The 21,847-nt window shown below is 34.9% G+C and overlaps 1 protein-coding gene across 1 annotated transcript in view; it reads right to left on the bottom strand.

Annotated features, from left to right (window-relative positions):
* The window catches only part of LOC143913450 (mothers against decapentaplegic homolog 6-like), a 74,865-nt gene that overhangs the window by 30,756 nt on the left and 22,262 nt on the right, over window positions 1-21,847 (bottom strand). The window contains exons 2-3 of the mRNA XM_077433254.1: window positions 17,648-17,704; window positions 4,030-4,107 (exon numbers count right to left, since the gene is read on the bottom strand). Of these exons, the coding sequence (XP_077289380.1) occupies window positions 4,030-4,107; window positions 17,648-17,704 (135 nt within the window). The remainder of the gene's footprint in view (window positions 1-4,029; window positions 4,108-17,647; window positions 17,705-21,847) is intronic.

The following is a 21,847-nucleotide window of genomic DNA, read 5'->3' as shown; positions in this document are numbered from 1 at the left end:
AATGGGTCGTGTAATCCGTGTCATTTATTTGTCAACGTTTACACCAGAACTTCTGAATTTATAACGATAGCAGAATTAACCGATGGAAATCCCTAACTGCTGAGTATTTTATATTGTGGCTTGGCATTTCGATTGTGAGCATTACATTTTAACAACAATGAAGAAGATAGAACTGGTTTTGGAAAAATACATTCATTAATAGACTTTTTTCTTTATTTTATATTGTTGCTAGATATATTAGAGAGTCCTTTACAAAACTCGAAATACTCGGCGGTAGTTATCTAGGGTTTGTTTGGATTAGCTACAATTTTTATACCTAATTTCTATTGGATTTCTAAATAATTCTAGTTGGAAATGTTGGCGAAATTTTCAACGTTGCGGGCTTTCAACAGAAAAGACATCAGCACTCAAAGGGATAAAACTCTTAAAAGTTGTTGAAAAATCGAAAGCATTGTAAACAATAACGAAAATATCACACGTTACCTCCGCTAGGTCATAAGAAATTATTGCACAAATATCCAATTAGTAAAAGTCGAGGAAATAGACAAGGAACGTGTGTACACGCGAAGTACGAGAGGTGCGGTGCTTCTTCAACCAAACGCGGTTATTACTCAATTAGAATTAAATCGCTCATTAGAAAAGAAACCGCGTTCTTCCCACACCCAAATTCTTAAATATATTGGGCCATAGAAGAGAAAGAATACTGAGATTCTTGCGTAAGTTGAAAATGTACATTTGACGTTGGCAAAACGTGGAGATTGTTATACGATTGCGGAGCGTCTAGTTTCAAGCTCTGAGAACAACTCCTGCGGCACAAACGCGAGAATGACATCACCTCTCAGCGGGTGAAAAAAAAATTAAAACGTATACCTACACATCCACACAAGAGTGACTTCTGGAGTTCAATATAAATTCTAAAATAATTGAAATATGTAATAATGTATTGAACGAATAACTATGATTTCTAGTATGAGCTGTAATTTTGAAATTAAATAACAAAAAATTAATTTGAATTTCAATACGTCAAAGCATTTATATTTGTATGATTCTACTTTCTTTAAAGTTTAACTAATTAGTGCCAATATAAATATAAAATATGAAATTCATACAGAATTATCGGTAGAAGTTGGTAGTTTATAATGGTCCAAAATAAAATAAATTTGTCGATGCCGTGTGTATACATACACGATGAAGCACACCGACAACAACAGGTAGTGGTAGTAGGAAATGTCAATGAGACGGCGCCGCGGGGCAAACACTTGTCTTGTCCAAGTTTTTGTTCCTCGCCGGTATCTATTTACGGCGGACGACCTCTTCTCAGACCAAGCCGATCACCAGTTATGTTTCTCCAAAACCTCAAAATTATAAGTGTATACACATACACGCCGTCAATAGACACATAAGGAAACATCGCATCCTTCAAAAAATAAGCCATCTAAAAAAAAGGTTAGTCGGAGACTTTTTCGAAGAATCAACGTGCATTCTTATAATGAAAAACCATTGAATTTCGTCTACAAAGGATTCGGAACGTTTCCTGTTGGTTATTCAGTTCCTTTAAAAAATATCACTTTCGATTGAATTTAAATTATGTAGGTAGCGGAACTGTGCGAATAGAAGTAAAAATAATATACCTCGTAACTACATAGAAGGATTAATTCGAGTGTCTTTCGAAACCTGATGTGGAAAAATGTAGAACTGCTCATTTAAAGATAATAAGCTTATCGGTAGTATTCTAATAAATACAAATACATATAATCGAATCATTTCTATCAAAAAGTCCATGATGCATAAGGATATAAGTGTGGCGTGTTATTTGACATCTTCAAACTCAAATAAATTCACATATTATATGAAACTAGTGGCCTGCGCGCTCACACTTGTGCACTCGGTAGAAAATCGCAATTCGGATCTACGGAAGCCGGCATTTGATCGGGTGATATAAACAAAAAAAAAAATTATATACGATACTCACTGCCTGAAGTGACATGCTGCGTCTCTTTCCACAATAAACGATTTCAAGGGGAGAAAGAGAGACGGAGCATGGTGTTAACAGCGAGAACTTCATACACACGCACGCACGCACTAGACAATTATTTATATACGATAAAATAGTAGAAGTAGTCAGTTATTATTTATATTTAGGACAAAAATATGAAGATGAAATTAAGATAGTGTATTTGGACGAATGAACGACGTTTTTATTAAATCAGAAATACCACTTTGCTCGAAGAAAAAGATATTCGATCAATGCGTTTTGCCAGTGATGACGAATGGATGTGAAACTTGGACATAGAACGCCAAGATGCTATACAAAGCCCAATACACTCAAATAAGCATGAAACGCTACATGCTCGCTATAACGAGAAAATATACGAAGCGGAATACGTGGGTGAGAAGTATGACAAGGGTAGTGGATATAGTGGAGAGAGTGAACATATTGAAATGTAAATGGGTCACATAGCTAGAAGAATGGACGAAAGATGGACAAAAGAAGTGCTAGAATGGTACCTGAGAGAATGCAAAAGGATAAAAAGAAGACCGCAAGGAAGATGGGTAGATGAAATTAGGAAAATGTGTGGGGTAAGATGGATGAGAGTTGCGCAAAACGTTGGAGTTGGAATTGACTTTATACAGCAGTGGATGGTTAATGGCTGTAAATGATGATAAGGCACAGTGTCCAGTGGGAAGCGAAAGAGCAACTCATTTATTTTAAATCCTATTATAAAAGCGTATGTGCAAAAGGGTTAAAAAGTAGACCGTGCTAATTTGTCATATTGCAATCGTAAAAGTTGCCGTGTGAATGCGTAACGTCAACAAAGAGGCCATTTAAACAGAGCTCAAATCGCCTTTTTTGAAATGTTGACGTCTTTTTAGCGCCGATATTTAACGATAATAGACCGCAAAATTTTGAACGCATTTACACGTCAATATTTTAAGAGCACACAGAGCGCGTATGAAGTAGCAATTATACCCAGAATTGATTCCCTTATTTTCACATAACTGTGAAATATTTACATTCGTTCGTCAAGTATTCCTAGATAGAGGAAGACATTTAAGTAGATGTATTAACCGGGAGTGCGACGACCGGTCCAGGTGAGAAGTATAGGTACCCGATGGAGCTGGGCAGTCGCAATATTATGTGTGCTGACAGTTTTTGCTATCGACTCGCAATATTTATAAGTGTACTCACTTGTATGTACATTCCTTTGAGTGACATAACGAGAAACATTCATCGAAAGGGGAAAAACGAATACGTAAGAAAACATTTCGATAGAAATGATGATAAAAATGCGAATCGTTTAAAGAAGGAATTGCATATACAATTTTCAACAATAAATAAATGATAATTAAATATGAAAATGTATACGAAACGATGTTTACCAGTGCAAAAAATATACTCGTGTGTACTACATACATATGTATGTAGTATACCCACCTCAAGGCGAAGCGAAATGAAAATTCAAATGGCATCATACATATTATATGTCGTGGGCATAATAATTACGTATCGTCTGATTTGTGAGTTGAATAAAAACTCACGTAGTAATAGTTGATTGAATAAAATCAACACGAATGAATGTGTATCAGAACGAATTAAAATGTTTGACAGTACAATTCAATTAGGAGTGTTGTTGACAGATCGCTTGTCAAATGTTACTATTGAAAAAACCTATAGTTTCAAGGTTCGTATGCAATACAACTTATCACTTTCTCGTAATGATTTTTTTCTATCATCAAACCAGTTCGGAACAATATCACCAGTTTTCAATTAATTATCAAATCTACACACGTTTTCTCGCACTATGATTAATCTAACTCGGATAAGTTAACGTCTATAATGCAGTGAATTAATTATACAGTCGCCAAACAAGAAAAAGGACAATCAGGTAGGCCAAAAACAATGGCAGCAGTCATACATGACATGCAAGATTGTCTATGATTGATCGAACGCAATATCCTGTGTTGGTTTTAAAGAGTCACTCATTGGTAATAATCAAATATGATAAAAATTCTAAAATAAAAACTTGCCTTCTCCGTCTGTAGTCAGAGAACCTGGTTGCAGCCGCTCGTGATCTGTACGTCTGGAATCTTCACTAGGTGCTCGGTCTGAAATTAAAGACAAAAATTGTTGAAAACAAGGCAATAATATAAGAACAAAAATTTTAATCAAGTAAATAATGAGTCTACACTAAGAAGAGGTCTTGTAATAAAGTAGAGTTCCCAGTCTTATGAACCAACAAGTTTGTTCACACACGAACCAATCTGGTCAGTTATAGTGTATGTACATAAATAAATAAACTATTGACAAATGGAGTTTCAGTATTCTCAATCGTTTATCTCATCATCTATATATGTACATACATATTACATAATATGTATGATTACCCTGGGTTGCAATATTTTTAATAGCGGAAACGGGAATTATAGCAAAGTTGTAATGTGGTATTTAATGTTTTGCGAAATATTTCTCGAAATGAAGAAAAGTGGCCTCATATGTATTTAGTGCAACGAATTAGCATCTTTTGATCCCACAATAAAAGTGTAATATTAACAGAAACAAGATCATGTATGATTGAATTTTTATCTGGAAATAAAAACATAATCTTGCGGAAAAACTAAAAGATATAAGGAAATAAAAACACGTGCTATTCATTCGAAGGCCGGAAAATCCTAATACATTGGGTTTTTTCTTCGGAATTACCCCGCATGTGGAAAGTTCAATATGAAGACGTATCGATACAATAAAAATAGGCCAAAGATCAAGGATTTTTTTTAAAGCGGGCGCCACCGAGACGAGTTTACGAAAACATATCGGCGGTTTCGCGGATGCATCGCGGCGTGTGGTTCGGGTGCATCGAAGGGGCCCCCCCACGTGACTGTCGGGGGCGCGGGCGCTACGCCCGAGGCTACTTTTTGTGGGGGACCACACCTAGTGGTAGTACCGTTACAGACCAGACAAACGGCACCGATGGACCAGTGGAGACAAAGCAACGCATCATCAACCCAAAATTGTGCGTTATCCACAGAATGAGATGTTTGAGATGAATATAAAAATTGAATCATTAACCCCACATGTATTCAATAGACTTATAGACCTCATTGTTATATTTTTACACACATTTATATACAAGGAAGGCCTAACGGATAAACCCCAATGCGCTTTCCTGGCCAATTACAAACATTGGAGTATTTTTTATTATAAAAATTGTTGAAAAACTCGAAATTAACAAGACATCTATGGATTTCAACTTGTACATTAATATTATTGTACATAAATCATATTTAAATAGAGGTGACATAGTGGGCATGATGGTTTTTGCCAATTTGGTGGAGGAACCGTTTCAACAATGGAATCAAATAAATTGGCAAACTCTGATAGGAAACGATCGACTTGCAGTCACAAATAAATCAAAAAAATAAAAAATATATTGAAACATGCCTATGGTGGATATAAATAGCATATTAAAAAATAATTTCTCTAGTGCCATAATTGAGGAAGGGAGAAGTCTAATAAGTTTGTATGGCATACAAGGCGCTGTGGTCCAGCCCTCTTAAAGATTATACTCAGAATAAATTATTTTCAATTGAGGTCAGCTCACGGGATTGAATCCGGCGACCTCTCGGTGCTTAGAATTAGGGCCGACGAGATGGGCGGGGGGGGGGAACCAGGGTAAAGTTTCAGGGCCAAGACCGAGGGACCCGTGTCGGGACGTCCTAATGACCGATATCGATGTTTAATATTATTCGACATAAAAAATACATGTATTTATTTTAGTGCTAAATGTTTATTATTTTTCAATCCACGAATTATTTGTGTCAATGTGAGATCGATTATTTTAAAAAACAACAACCAACATATAGGTATTTTTCTATTAGTTCTGATAGATTTTTCGCATATTAAAAATATATTTATAAGATCTTTTCCTTGAGTTTGTCACAGGGCCCGAAATTTCTCTCGGCGGCCCTGCTTAGAGTAAACGCACCCACCGAGCCATGCTGCTGGCTATATAAAGTAGGAACTCCAGAGCTTCTAGAAGATTCAATTTTGTTCGTAAGAACATCATAAATAAAGTGATAAGAGTTTAATCCCTTATTACTTTATACAGACGAGAAAATATAAATAAAAATAACTACGATTTCCGACTATGAGGTGTATCGATCACAAGTCGACCCGTTTGATTGGGAACGCCCCCGGCCGTATTTACACTGCACGCCCATCCACGATTAAAATGCGTTGATCGAGAGGATGAAACAAAATCTATATATGTAGGTATGCATGTATGTATGAAATGTAAAAAAACACAAGGAGAGTGGGTCTTTAATAATTCAAAATATGATCGGGGCCGGTTTGTAAAGGTAGGACCTCCCGCACGGCGAGTCTTTGCCCCCACGTTTCTTATTAGCGTTTTCGTCCTCACAGTTTAACCCTAACCGGTTCATAAAGACGACCAAATTTTACGATTACGATCAAACATTGAAAAAACTACTAACATCATTAACAAAACTGCAGATAAGATTCACAGAAAGTTTTTGATTATTTCTGGGCAGCAAACACCACGTGTACAAAATAAAAAATCATAGGAGTATTTATTTACTCACCTTCGTTTTTGTAAAAAAAAAAGTTCGTAGAAAATAAACTTCTCGATGAAGAGTAAATTTTGAACCACGGTCAAAAGTGAAACAAAAAGCTACATGAAGTTTGTATAATGGGGGGTGGGATGTATAATTATCATGATTGGGGGGTTATTCATATGGGCTACACAACGGCTTGTATGATCGAAGCCTATTAACATTTTGATTTATTCTTTTCGTGGTTGCCAGGGATCTTGGAAACCCTTTAAATTGGCCCTTCTGGCGCAGCATTTACAAAAAGGAGCTCAGAATCCATAACTACAATTTGTTAAAAAAAGTTCAACCTATGTATGTATGTATGTATGTACATATGTACGTATGCACGTCCCACGAGTAAACTGTCTGTCCATCGTGATGAAATAAATAAAATACACGATTGCGTATATTAAGGCATTATGTTATTTTTGTAAAAGAAGAGACAATTTTTAAGCTGTCAGTAAAATATTTTTATTAAATAAAAAAAGCTTGATTAATAAGTAAGATGACGAATCGAAAAACACTAAAAAGAATGCCGTTTGGGTTGTTCAAATAAGGATCCATACGAATTCCGAGAAGGAATTCCTGAGGACAGCGATTATTAAACCTAATGTAAACGTAGCCAATTGGGTTGCAATACAAATCAAAAATAATAATAAAAAATCGACGAAAAATACCCGCCTATTTAAAAAAGATCAAAAAATAATTAGTTAATCCCCAGGGTTTGTTTTAAATATTTTGAAATATAATAGCACAACTAAACTGAACAAGTTTGAGAAGCTTTGGTGCGACGAAAACCTTTTCGTATAAATCCACAGGTAAAAATTACGACCGGCTTTAATAAAAACCTCACGAAAGTCGAGAAGAACAAATACGAGAAACGTTTAATTTATTTGAGTATAATTTAAAAATAAATTATAAAAAACACACAAAAGAAACGCATATTACAAGTACTATTACAATTCTCACGACTTGCCAATTTCGTTTTTGGATTTATTACACGCGCAATAAATTAGAAAACGAAATAGCTGTGAAGTATTTTAATGGTAATAAGCGAATATTAAAATTTGCAAAGCATGAAATCATAACGTATTTTTGCTAATGCCGCATTTCATACGGCATCCTCAGACCGTGTCCGTAGTTAATCAGAGAATTTATAATTTACACATATTTAAACATTTCATTAATAAATGGGAAATAAAACGATTCGAAAAGTGAATGAAATTTTGTATTAACATAAATATGTATATATGTATGTAATATGTACTAGGTTCGAAATCGTACATACAGAAAATAAATGTACTAGCCGATTTTTGGACTACGTGACAGAAACAACGTTCGCAATTTTTTCATCTTGTCACATTTTTACAAAACCATATGTAATATATAATAAATTATGGACGGCTTAAATACTCCAATATGCATGTCAGTGAATGTTACCATAAAAATAATGTCATAAGTTTTGATAAATCAAATCCATAAAATATTGTAAAGAATCTTGAAATATTATGCATAACAGCCAATATCAATATGCATAAGATAGGCATAATCGTCAGTTGCATAATTGAAAAATGTCTTCGTGCATAAGATATCTATGTAGAATGTATATACGTAATCGCCAATGTCAAATTATACTATACCTACTATACGTTCAATATGTCGCGATTAATAAATAGATCGATCGGTGAAAAATTGCAAAATTACACACAGATAATCTATATTTATTGCTTGTTACGTTCACCTCAATCTATAGTGACGACACAATACTGATAATATGAATGTGGGAAAAAAATTATATAGATAATTCGCGAAGGATAAGGAAACCATAACGTTAAACGATTATCTCGGTCGAATTTGTACATATGTATTTATAGCTTTTACTACCGAAGTTATGCGGATAGTACACGTTCGCAATGTGATTTTGTACGTATATAGAAATTTATATGGCCAGTTCAGGTCCGCGGGAAAGAAAAAGCCAGACGAAGATACAATTTTCTGCAGTGGACGTCCTTGACAGAGAGATGGAAATCGCAAAAGGAGGCGCCATCGACAGAGAAAAATAAAAATGCAAAGCATTCCAGGAGTGTTCCTACAAGGCAAAAATAGATCGGCACTTATGTGTTTATTACTCGTGCATTTTGTTTTGCCGACGGAATATATGCGGTGACGAGAAGCGCATATAGATCGATTCGTTGCGCTCTAAGACCGAATGCACAGTGAAACGACGCGACGCGACAAGACAGGAAATGGCGAACAGTCATCGATGCTGTCTCGATGACCATTGTCAATTGTTTCTTTTTAATCCAACTCGATAACATGTACATAATTTACTGTTGTGTTGCGTCGCGTCGCTTGACTGTGCACTTGGCTCAAAGCTCAATGTGTTCAATTTCATTTTTATCAATAAACAATATGGTGTTTCCAAACTATTTTTCATGATGCTAGTACAGATATGAAACGATCATTTTTCAATCTCAACAAACGATTAAAAAAATCGTAAACGTACACAAATACGGCAAATAAAATCTCGATTTCACCTAACTAGATATTGACCGGCTATTCGATCTCCCCAAATTTGGTCTTATCAGTGTAATACGCTCTCAGTGTGATGGTTAAGGTAAGACCACCTCCATATATTGAACGAGTATTAATACACTTACGCATTACGGGAGTTTTTTGTCTGCAGATTATGTTGCGTTGCGTATGTGTCGATATCGAGAGTGTCACCGTCCATTTATGTATATAGTTCAACATGAACCACAAATATTTCGCATCGACCAAATGCCTATCTAAATGAAGAATGACATGTATAAGAAACGAGCCTGGATAAATACTCTACAATCAATATTTGATACTTTTACGTCAATACAGTCACGAATGTCAATACATTCAACACTTGATTTGAAATTCCTACAGTTTAGGAATGTTATACATATTAAAAAAAAATATTGGTGAAAATTTAAATGTCAGTTAATTCATCAAATATAAGTGCAATCAACATAGGTTCATAATAATCTAAAAGAAGAACTACCTTCAAGGTAGCATTTCACAAAGACACGTTTATTGTGCTATAGGTAGTAAGGCATGAAGTAGTTAAATAGTTTCCAATGAAAAGAAAGATGAATGTAGAAACTGAGTTAAAATCAACCAAAAAGTCTAACGCGTTTCCTTCTCTTAAAAACTCACACAAACTTCTAGAATATGGTAATATTTCTACTTTATTTTTAAGCGGAATTAGCCGAAAAGGTTAATTTAACAATCTATCTAATAGTTTACGACATGCGTAATCTGCAGAAAGCATATTGAATTACATGTGCTTTTACATTAATCAAAGTAACCACCTTCAATACATTTGTACAGCAAAGACAAAATAGGATCATTCAATTCATAATAAGCAAGACATATAGGGTTTCATTTTTACTGACTATTCAAGTCTTTTAAATCCCATAGTACTGTGGCCATTCATATGTAAGAAGTCATCTGGAATTTGCTAGTATTGTTTTGAATATTTTATATCGAGTATATGTATATTAATAATTTAGAATGCACAACTAAAAAAATCTATTCCAGATTTCTTCAATATTCTTCACAAATTGTTTCCTTACAATCTAGGAGAAAAATTTATAATTTATGTTTTGTATTTAAGCTTTTGAATTTATATAATTGATAGTCCTTATTTATTAAGTAAGATTCTATTCCAATGTCTAATCAGATCTCCCCGAAATCTTAAATTATTTCATTAATCAATCTACTATTCCTGTAGTTTAAATATTCCCCCTCATATTGATCCTTTACGTGCATTAAATTTCTATTTGATCATTTTCTTACTATCATCACATATGTATAAATATCCCATATCCAATGCAATCTTCTTTGTTTTTATTTTATTTCATTGTTGTTTATTAATGTTTACAACCTTTTTTCGTATAAATGTTATATAAGTTGATGTTTGTGTTTAAAATAAATGAATAAATAATCAAGTAATAAAAATAAATTCACATTTTTGACATATGACGCCTTTAAAATCACATAGCAATAATTAGTTAGCCGGTGACTTCAGTCACTTCACAGTATTGCGTCAAAGCAATGCTTAACATGTATAAACCGGTACACGACTGTAATAAACGAAACCGTTGTTAATTTCAATGATGTTCATAAAGACAATGGTGACAAAATGAATCTTCATAGGACAACAATTCTAGTGTTATCATTTCCGTAAGATATCCCAAGCTAAGACGCAAGGAGTTTTACATTCAATTCAATCAGCCTCCAAGATGATTACAGACAGGAACAATGTCGAATCGGCGACATCTGAACGGGGTGGTCCCATCAGAACACACGGATGCCGCAGCAGAGAAACAACAAAAAGGTCGATCAGACGGGACCCGGCCGAGGCAAGGCAAGGCAAGGCAAGGCAAACCAAGGGAAAGGTCTCCGAGTCGTGACCGGTTGTTCCCCGTCGGGAGGCGAGGAATGCGCCCGTCGGTTTGTAGCGCCTGGCGCGGGGGCCCACCCACTCACCGTGCGGCGGTGACAGCCGGTTACATCAGTTAACAATGGAAATGAAGATATGACGGATAATAAGGTGAAGGCCGGTCAAATTAATTTGAATGGCGAGAGCGAGCATTACGTGTTTCGTACAGTGTGATCTCGAGAGAGCTACCTGGGCGACTGGTTAGGTCGAGGCAGGCGAAAACTATCCACGACGTCTTCAATAACAATATACATACATACATACATATGTATGTAATATGAAGTCACACTTTTTTTAAACAAACCACATATGTATATAGCCCAGTGGTGTTCAACTACCGATCAGTTAAAAATTCAAAACAAAACAAAAAACTGGGTCGTTTGGGATAGTTGCATATAAAAGGAAGACTTTATCGTAGGAAGAAATGTTTCTTTTTTTGCAAGAATTTGTAATTAAAACCAGACATATTCAATACATGTACACAGGGCCGCCGAGGGGGGGGGGGGAACCAGGGTAAAGTTCCAGGGCCCGGGCTACTCTAGGGCCCCGTGTCGGAAATCGTACCTTTTTCTCATTCAATTATATTAAAAAATAACACCCAACATATAGCTATTTTTCTAATAGTTCTGATATATTTTTCGCATATTCCTCTCGGCGGCCCTGCATGTACATATTAAACATTTAAAATCGTTAGCCTAAAATTTTCTTCAACATTACAATGAAAATGAAGATTCACGTAAAGCTAACTTCTGGATTAATAATCCCTTTATGGAATATGTCAGCTTCTAATGGAGAGGACGGCTTTGGTCATAGCCAATAGTAACATTAATATCATTACTTAAAACTAAGAGACTGAATGAATAGAAAGAATTTCAAGACGATTAGTAGAATCATATATTAATAAGAAAATCGAACGAATTTTTCATAAGCCATTGACCATTACCTTTACTATGTGCAATAATTACGTCATAAAATCAAGAATACTTATATATATATAATTCAATTCAGTTAACTCAGTAAGCAAATCACATATAAATCCCGATTTCTATTGGCCAGAATCGTGTATTTTTATTTACACTCCCACCCAGTTGATTTAAAATAAAGTATATATGATCATATGAAAAAAATTGCGATATATGATTACATATATCGTCAATAAGTAATTACAATTGAAATATTTAATAACGAAATATGTGTCGAGCGTAGATGTGTAATAGCGATGGCGCCACACTTTCGTTGAAATATTGATCTTAAGAAGGTTTTATTGTTGTAATATGAAGATAAATTGACTGATTTCATGAGATTAATTTGAGTAGCGTTTGTTTAGTCACATAGATAACGACAACGAATTACACTTACACGGGTAGTAATGATATTATAGAGAGACTTTTCACGACCACGACACTTACAAGGAAAATGAGAATGCCAAAAATTTCAATAACATACAGCAATTGTAACTGCTTTTTTGATGTTAGTTTAATATGCAAGCAATACAAAAATGTTCTGAAAAACGAAAAGTTTAGGTTAAACTAGGTAAATTCAATGTCACATCCATAGGAAATTTTGATGTAAAATTATTTGCAACTTTGTAACGACGAAAAACGTCGTGTGACGTCACGCCATACAACACGTTGACACGGACCGTATGTTACATAACACGGACATGTGGAACACGAATCCGAACAATATGTGTATGTAGTTCCAGCCTAGGCGAGAGTGCAATCACACCTTCAGGCACTTACAATAATAACATAAAGACCGACAGAATGATAAATTCAAGTGGGTTTTTTAAGGTAAAAAACGGGAACGGAAACGGAAAAAACGGGAATGAGTGTCATTGCAACGCTATAATTTCAAAATTTTTCGCGTCGCGACCAACGCTTTTCCGACATATGGGAACGAGAACGGGAATTGCATGCGTTATTGTGGCATTGCAACGCATACCGGGTTCAGCTAGTACATTATACAAACAAAATCCGGGTCGGAAAAACTAGAGTGGATCGAGCGGAGTAGACATCATATACAAATACGACAGATAAGGCCGAAAACACACCGAGAGGCACACGGCACGTTATTTTTACAAGGCTAAGCAAATTAAAGAATCCAAAATTTTTGGAGACAATGACAGCTTATTCACCGCCAATAGCCAGTAGCCTTGTTTGTTTTTATTTCTGCCCCCCACTCGTTTTGTTATATTTAAATTTTATAGTTCGTTTTGCACATGTAAAAAAACGCTAGCACGCATAATCTTGCACCCAGTCAAAAATCACCCTCTGGAGTATTTTCGGTGATATTTTATCCTTGTATTGACATATGTACATAGGTTTGACAGTGATTCCCATTTTAGAAGAAATTTAGGAGAAACTTACATATAGCCAGCAGTTTGGCTTAACGGTAGCGTATATGTTTAGTACCATGCGATCACTGGTTCGATTCACCAAAACTGCTGGTTAGATTTGGGGGTTTTGTGTTTCGATTTCGTTTTTTGTGTTTTGTGTTTTGTGTTTTGTGTTTACTCCAAATCGATCGTTTCTCTATCATAGTTTACCAATTTTATCTGATCATTGTTGAAACGGTTCCTCAAATTGGCAAATAAATCCTTTCCTGTTGTCACAAAAAAATCTTATGTATGTGTATAATTTGTAAAAATTATGCACAAAATCTAAATCTATATACAGTGAGCGACAAAAATAGGTACGCACATAGATTTCGGACAAACAGCGCTAAACAAACCTCTCTACCTGCCGTAAACAATGAGACCCCAACTTTTTTTTTTTTACACAACTCTATGTACCGTTGGTACAAAGATTTACAAAGCTGATGGTCAATTCCCTATTTAGTTTCGCGTTAACTTTGGTTGCAATAACATCGCATCAGAAAAATGTCGTCCGCACGCCAAATGTCGACCGATGAAAAAGCGGTAATTTTGGCTCTTACGAAAGAGCGAATCGCGTATCGAGAGATTGCTCGTCGGGTGGGGTTCAGTGAAGGTTCTGTGAGAAAATTCATCAAAAAATACAGTGATGCAGGATTATTAACAAGGGCTCCAGGATCAGGAAGGAAGTCAAAATTGATGGAACGTGAAAATCGTGTCATAAAACGTGCTGCTCTTCAAGATCAATTTATTACTGCTTCTAAAATCAGGGATGAGGTTTACACTTCAACATCCACAGCAGTACATACCCGTATGATCCAAAGGAAGCTGAATAAATTAGGGTTTAGAGCGATCAAATTCGCGAAAAAGCCACTTTTGGCGGTTTCAATGAAGAAAAAGCAGTTGAAATGGGCCAAGGACAAGAAGAATTGGATATCAGAGGACTGGTACAGGGTGGTGTTCTCAGATGAATCTAATTGGAATCTTATTGGATCAGATGGGAAGACCACAGTTCGCCGTAGAAGTGGAGAATGTTTTCACGCAAGTTGTGTTTCGCGACCGCGAAGCATTCCCCGTATGTCATGATACGGGGGTGCAATACAGGATATGGAATTGGGGTGCTAGAGTTCGTCCGAGGGTCCATGAATGCCATCCAATACAAAAACACGATAAGGGAACGTGTTTTACCCACCATCGAAGCACTCACAGAATTCGTCGCTGAACCAATATTTCAGGACGACTCTTTACCTTGTCATCGAGCTCGTTCTGTAAGTTATCTAACCGTTTTTCTATCTTTAATTTGTTTTTTTATGTGGTAAATATCATCGACTTGTTTTAGATAACCAATTATAATGAAAGTTTGGGAATTAAATCCCTTACCTGGCCCGGGAACAGTCCAGACCTGAACATTATCGAAAATTTATGGGCGATTTTGAAGAGGAAAGTAAGAGCCCGCAATCCAAAAACGCTTCAGGAGCTGGAAAACATAATAACGGAGACATGGGAAAAGGATATTTTCCCAGATGTTATAAAAAAATTGTTTTATTCTATGCCCAGAAGAATTGAGGCAGTAATCAAAAACAAAGGGGGAATTACTAAATATTAAGCTTTATTTTATTTATATATTATTGTTTTATGTATATATTATTAAAAGGAAACATTTAAAAAATTTATACCGTGAAAACCGCTTTAAATTAAATTAAAAACGCTCGAAGAACTGCCAATACTTTTTTCCCAACTTTGTCCATTTCGTAAATAATTCCAATATCTCAATAAATACATCAATATAATTAATAATTTGTCTTGTTTTATTATCTTAATGATCCTAGTCATGATTTCAGAAACTTTTAAATCAAAAATATTGCGATATATACGAATAAAATGAAATTTTGCTACTGCGTACCTATTTTTGTCGCTCACTGTACATATGTCTCAATAATCATCTGTATGTATTCCGTGTATAAATTGTAATAATTGTGCACAATACCTAAAATCCATAGACATCTCAATGGATTAATTCTGTACTTAATTAATTGTTAAAAATTAATTCAATGGTCCTTGCGGCCGTATATATGTATGTATGGTAAATAAAATAAAATGTCTGGCCGTATATTTCATGTATTGTTTCGAATTACATATGTAATGATTATGTATTAAAAATATATATAATTTCTTGACGTGTATAGTACACTCGTCGCATTGGAGCGATCTGTAATGACGAGTGTACTTTGATTGATTGAATAAAATAATAATATGTAATAACTAAAGGGCGAATAGGGAGCGTGCTTTTTTCAGGAATCGGGCGTTTTGAGTCTTTTTACATAGCTAGAGTGCAAAAAAAAGGTTCGGGGAACCTTTAACAAAGCACTGCCAACAATTAACAATGAACAGCACGCTTCCGTTCCGCTCACTAGTAATAACCAAAGATCGGCACGGAAATGCACCAGCACAGAAAAAAATGCGATCTTTTTGTCAATTTCTGTTTTTAACCTTAGAATAGAACAATAGAAATTGACAAAAGGATCCCATATTTTTCTATGCTGGCGCATTTCCGCGCCGATCTCTGGTAATAACAATTAACTGGGAACGTCCTTCCTTGGCTGGAAGCCACGAGGACTAAAAAAAAACACGCCCTAACCCTTACGATTTCATTTTTATCCACATGGGGAACAATTTACCCGATCCCCGGTATGAGCAGAAACAGGACGGATCAGGCAGTGTTTCGAGACCGAGTTTCCATCGCACAGGGGCGGCGGACACTGCCGAGACGTGCACACATACCTTGTGCACATACATACACATAATATAACTAGTTCGTCCGGTAAAAGGCGAGCCCGTTCGCTTGACCGATAACACGATGCAAGTGCATTTATTCAAGCGTGTATGGGTTTCTTTGGGGCTGTGTGTGTGTTGGCTGGCGCCGGCGCCGTCGCCCACGCGCGCCGCTGACCTCCGGGCCATACACACACACACACACACACACACACAAGTCTGTTAACCTTTTCAACGCCAACTAACCAATAAAGCGCATAGCCCTACACTATTGCAAGCCATACGTTTATTAAATAGAAATATATTCCATTTCATATTCAATCTCTTTGGGAAAAGTGTGGGAATTTTACCCTGCTACCAACACTCGACTGTAAATTCGAAGTGTTTACGATTTCATGACTAAACCAAAGCATCGCTTAACTCGCGGATTCCCAACCTTGTGGGTGCTGAACCCCCAAATGGGGTCGCCTAAGTTAATGAAAATACGATTTTCATTTTTAAGATTCCACGTTTAAATGCTTTAATCCATGTCTAGGTGCCTTAGCTTAGCCAATACATATGTATATCAGGGCTGTGAATCCGTTAAAAATACGTAAATAAATAAGTAAAATTATTTTTTTCCAACGGGCTATTTTTCGAATTTGTATACATATCTTGGGAATACTAATACAGCGCCACATAAAGAAGGGGGAAGACTACTTGTAATGACAATGACCCGATCCGAAAAGGTGAGTGATGTAAATTAAAATTCCTGTCTGCTCAATTCGTATATATACTTATGTATTTTATGCACAATTTATTTTTATTTTTAAACAATTTTTTTTTGTCACTATTAAATTTTCCCAACGGGCCCGAATTTTCTCTCGGCATTTATAGTGAACTGAAGTAAATCATCAACCTTTAATTAAATTTATATTTACTTTGGATATTTTGTATTATTTATTTATGAAACTAGTATTTGGCGTAGCGGGTTTATAAAATATTAGCCTTCTAATAAATTTGAACAAACATGAGAAAAGATAAAAATTGAAACAATGCGTCTCACATTTGCAAACATTGTTAGAAACTAAATATTTATAATTAAGGGAAAAAGGCTTTACAGATTTTAAACACAAAATCGGAGTTGAGAATTGCTCAAAATTTTAACGACTCCGACTCTACAGTCCTGTTGTGTCCTTTATTCTAGATACATTTATACTATTTCGGTGCAACTAATCACAAAAATATTCAATATCCTCATGCTCTCATATGTAATATGTACATATATTAGGAAGACGGCAAATTTTTGAATTTAGAAATAATCTAAGTCACGATATATATGTGTACATATGTACTTACGATATGTATACGTGTACAATAAGTACAAAATCAAATATATGTATACGATGTAAACAGAATTCATTAAAAAATTAACTCACCTTCAGGTTTAATTTTATCGTCCATAGCGAAACGGCAATATGGTGGGGGAGGTGTTTCTGAAATAATAAAAAAATAATAAATTATTAAAAAGATAAAATAAATTTATTGAAAAATGTATTGAATGCTTTTTATGTGTCAATTTTGAAAATCACAATCGCAACAACGAGCAATCAGATAAATTAGACGAATTCTATATACATAGACATGATCGCATTAGATAAAATATATGTATAATATACCGAGTCATAAAAAATTTTAATTCCTTACATACAAAATTAAAACACAACTTCTATCAAATAAAACACATTTACAAGTCAGATGGATACAAATGCACTTCACAGCGATAGCGATCAATGAATTCTATGCTTTGAATATTAAATAAGCGAACGGTCGACGAGTAGACACTGCAAATTCGTAAACTGTCATCAAAATGAATTGGATAAATTTATATTATGTATTATGTATATCTGGCTAAATCGTGTGTGGGTACATTGATTTTCCTTTAAATATTTAAACGTATCCGGCGCGACTTTAATTGCACATTAAAATCCAATAAAAAATATTAGTAGGTATAGTCACGTTTTAATGTTTTTCGGATGCGATCGTTTATATGTCAATATGTTGAATATAATAAATATATGCGAGTCGTTCAGACCGGGCCCACCCATGAAGAATGCACTGCGTAAAGAGTGGTCTCGAAGAGTAGGTACCCATCGTTGTGCGAATATTTTTATGGAAATTGAAAATAATATATACATATATGTATATACCACCTATATATGTATGTATAAGAATCAAAATTTGCTATTGAAAAGCGTATAAAGTTGACGTTATTAAAAATAATATTTACAAAGTATACGTACGTATGTATGTGTGCATATGCAAATCGAATAAAAAATACACGTGAACGTTAAGTGAGATGCCAATTTTAGCATTAGATGATATACCTACTCATCACGCAGTGCATCAAACACTAGTAGAAAATATCCGCAAACGTGACCGACTCTTATAATACAACGTATTTTTTTTTTATACCTAGCTAATAAATAAATTCGTTTTTATTATATTTGGAAATCCCTAGTTTTTTATGCGTTGTTTGATAATATGTAAAGTGTTTTTAATCTATAAACAATGATATTTGGTAATACATATTATTATATACTTTTTTATTGGTTTTCATTAGTGAAGATTTAATTACAAGAGTTGAAATTACATTCTGAAACTGATCAAACCGGCGCACAACAACTTTAATTCAAATATATAATACAAGATTTTTAGTGCAAAAGATTTCTCATAAACGAGAAGAAACCAACAAAAATCATTGTCATATTCGAATTCAGTGGGTCCAACTTAGTAAAGATTTATTATTCCCTGCAAGTATAATTAGAAAAGTTTTTTGTGGCTCAGTGTTGTTTTAATTTTTATTGGATACTCGCTGAACCCGGCATGCGTTGCTATGCCACAATAAAGCATTCCCGTTCCCGTTCCCATTTGTCGGAAAAACGCAGGCAGCGAACACATTTGAAATTATTACGTTGCAATGACACTCATTCCTGTTTTTGGGCCATTTTTTTACAGTAATCTTCCCGGACGTGCATACAACAAATCCTGAAAGTTCCATCGTAATCGTTTCAGTGTTTTAGGAGCCTATTCGAGACACACAGCAGACAGACATTCATTTAAATATATATGTATATATGTAGATAGATAAAATAAAATATAATATTTAAGAATGTACTTTTGGCATTGTTTATCGTGGCATTATCGGGTGCCGTATGAACATAAAATCCCTCATTCTGAATAAACTTCTCACATAAGAATGCTCCAAAATTGTTTTTGAAAAAAATATACATATGTACATATAAAAAGATGAAATTCCTCATTATCGAAAGAGGGCAAATTCTGTCGGAAGATGTCAAATTCTAAGCTTTCCGCCTATGAACTTACTAGTACTTAAATGTGTCCAATGATATAATTATAATTATAGGATCAATCAATTTTCCGCTATAACATAAACGAGTTTGAAGTGTTGTGGTGACGCCACACTGGGCCAAATACAACTAAAATTGCGTATTGGGCAGTAACTGAGCCATATATTGCATTATAATGATGGCGTACGTTGGACCGCGTGGGACTGTAAATGGCACAGGTGAATCGATAATCAAACAGTACTCCAAAAGTCGTGAAGTTCTAGCAATTCCAAGAAGCAATCGAAGATGAACGAATCAAACATTTCAAATATGTCGACCTTGAATACATACATATTATATATACATATGTACAGTACGTAAATATGCATGCATATTTAATTTGACAGTAATATAACATATTGTTGTGGACATACACATAATTATATCCTCCCCTATGGATATGACTTGCGGCATTACTAATTACAACACGTGTCATCGAGTTGTTTTGGGGGTATGTCGAGCGTCAGAGACGCCACTGGCGTCACATACGCAACACCTGTCTGCTTCGTACGCCCACGCAACGTCGGCGGCTCGCGAACCGCAAATTGCACGCGCCTGCTATCAAATTGCAAGTGGCGCCAATGCCGACAGGAGATTTATGGTCGATTGTAAGATCAGTTATTGCAAATTTACGTCAAAACCGCCCTTATTGCGATTGGTGAGTTTCCAGATTCGTGCCAACACGCTAACCAGGGCCGGCTCAAAGGTGCAGCAGACTAGGCAAGTGCTTTTAGGACGCCATAGACAAGAGGCGCTGCGAGGCGCCCCCATTTTTCTTTTTATGATTATTAAATTAAAAAAACAATTGGCTTTCTTTGAACTTATAAAACATTCTATTATATATTCAACTTAATTTTTCTACTCGAAGTAACAATATTGATTGTAAAATATTATAATTTACGAGGAACGCAGGAAGTCGGGACAAATATCAACGACTCGCGAATAACACTAGTAAAACAGCAAACTGTCGTCGGTAGAAATGGTAATTTGGAATTGTATTTTATATAAAATACTGCTGAAACATATTTATGTATTTACACATATATATATATATATATATATATATATATATATATATATATATATATATATATATATATATATATATATATATATATATATATATATATATATATATATATATATATATATCAGGATGGATTTGCTTCACGAAATTAAATTTCTTAACCAATCATATTCGAAAGAAGAAATGTCACTATAAAATTCTTCAATTCATTGTTGAATATGAATTTAATGTCTTCATCGCGGAATTTATTCATAGTTATACGTATTTTATTATATTTTATTCTCATTTATACATAAAACTTGCCTATTTTAAATAAAAAAATTTAATTTAATTTTTTGTTTTTGTCTTATATGTTTCTTCAGCATAAAATTTTAAGAACTTTAATGAAATTTATTATTTAAAAATTCAATGGGGGCTGAAACCAGTCTGCTTAGGGGCGCCATATACCCTCGGGCCGGACCTGACGCTAACTATGTAACAGTCGTCGAGAGTCGCTGAAATATGATAAGTTATATATAATTTATAACGAAGGATGGATAAAGGTTAAGTAACGATAATACGATAACAATCCGCAAGACAAACACAAGCCAAAATTAATTTGCTAGGAGCGGTCGACTAGGCGCCACAAGTGTATAAACATCCTTATTTATTCGACACGCCGAACGCGGTTAAGAATTTCAAACACACTTCAAAACAAAACACGCGCAGAATTCTAAAATGTGGAAAAAATTATAAGTTTACGAAAAAAAAAGAAGCTCTGACGAGGCTAAGCATGACTTATTTCACGCTTAATATATGTAAGACTTGAAAACTTAATACACAATACTTTGACAACCACTTAAGAGAAGTCCAGAAATTCCAAACCTCGAAGAGATAAAAGGCATAATAAAAAAAAACTCATCGACTAAGGTAAGTGAAAGTATGGACACATTTTATTAAAAAAAAATCCCATGATGCCATTACAGCTTGCTCCTTGAGCAACACCTACATATAGTATTAAACTTGTCCATATAAAAAATTACAGATAATACATAGTGGGTGGGGTGGTTTTGTCAATTTGATGAGGAATCGTTTAAACAATGAATTCAGATACCAACCATTGAGCTATACATAATTTGGCTGAGCGATTTAAAATGGCAATGGGTAAACCGGCGATATCTAACCGGGAGTACAAGAAATGTCGATAAGGGATATGTGAAAAG

Source organism: Arctopsyche grandis, chromosome 6 (assembly GCF_051622035.1).
Source record: "Arctopsyche grandis isolate Sample6627 chromosome 6, ASM5162203v2, whole genome shotgun sequence".
Classification (NCBI taxonomy): domain Eukaryota; kingdom Metazoa; phylum Arthropoda; class Insecta; order Trichoptera; family Hydropsychidae; genus Arctopsyche; species Arctopsyche grandis.
Note: the sequence above shows the minus strand (reverse complement) of the source record. Positions and strands in the feature narration are given on the sequence as shown.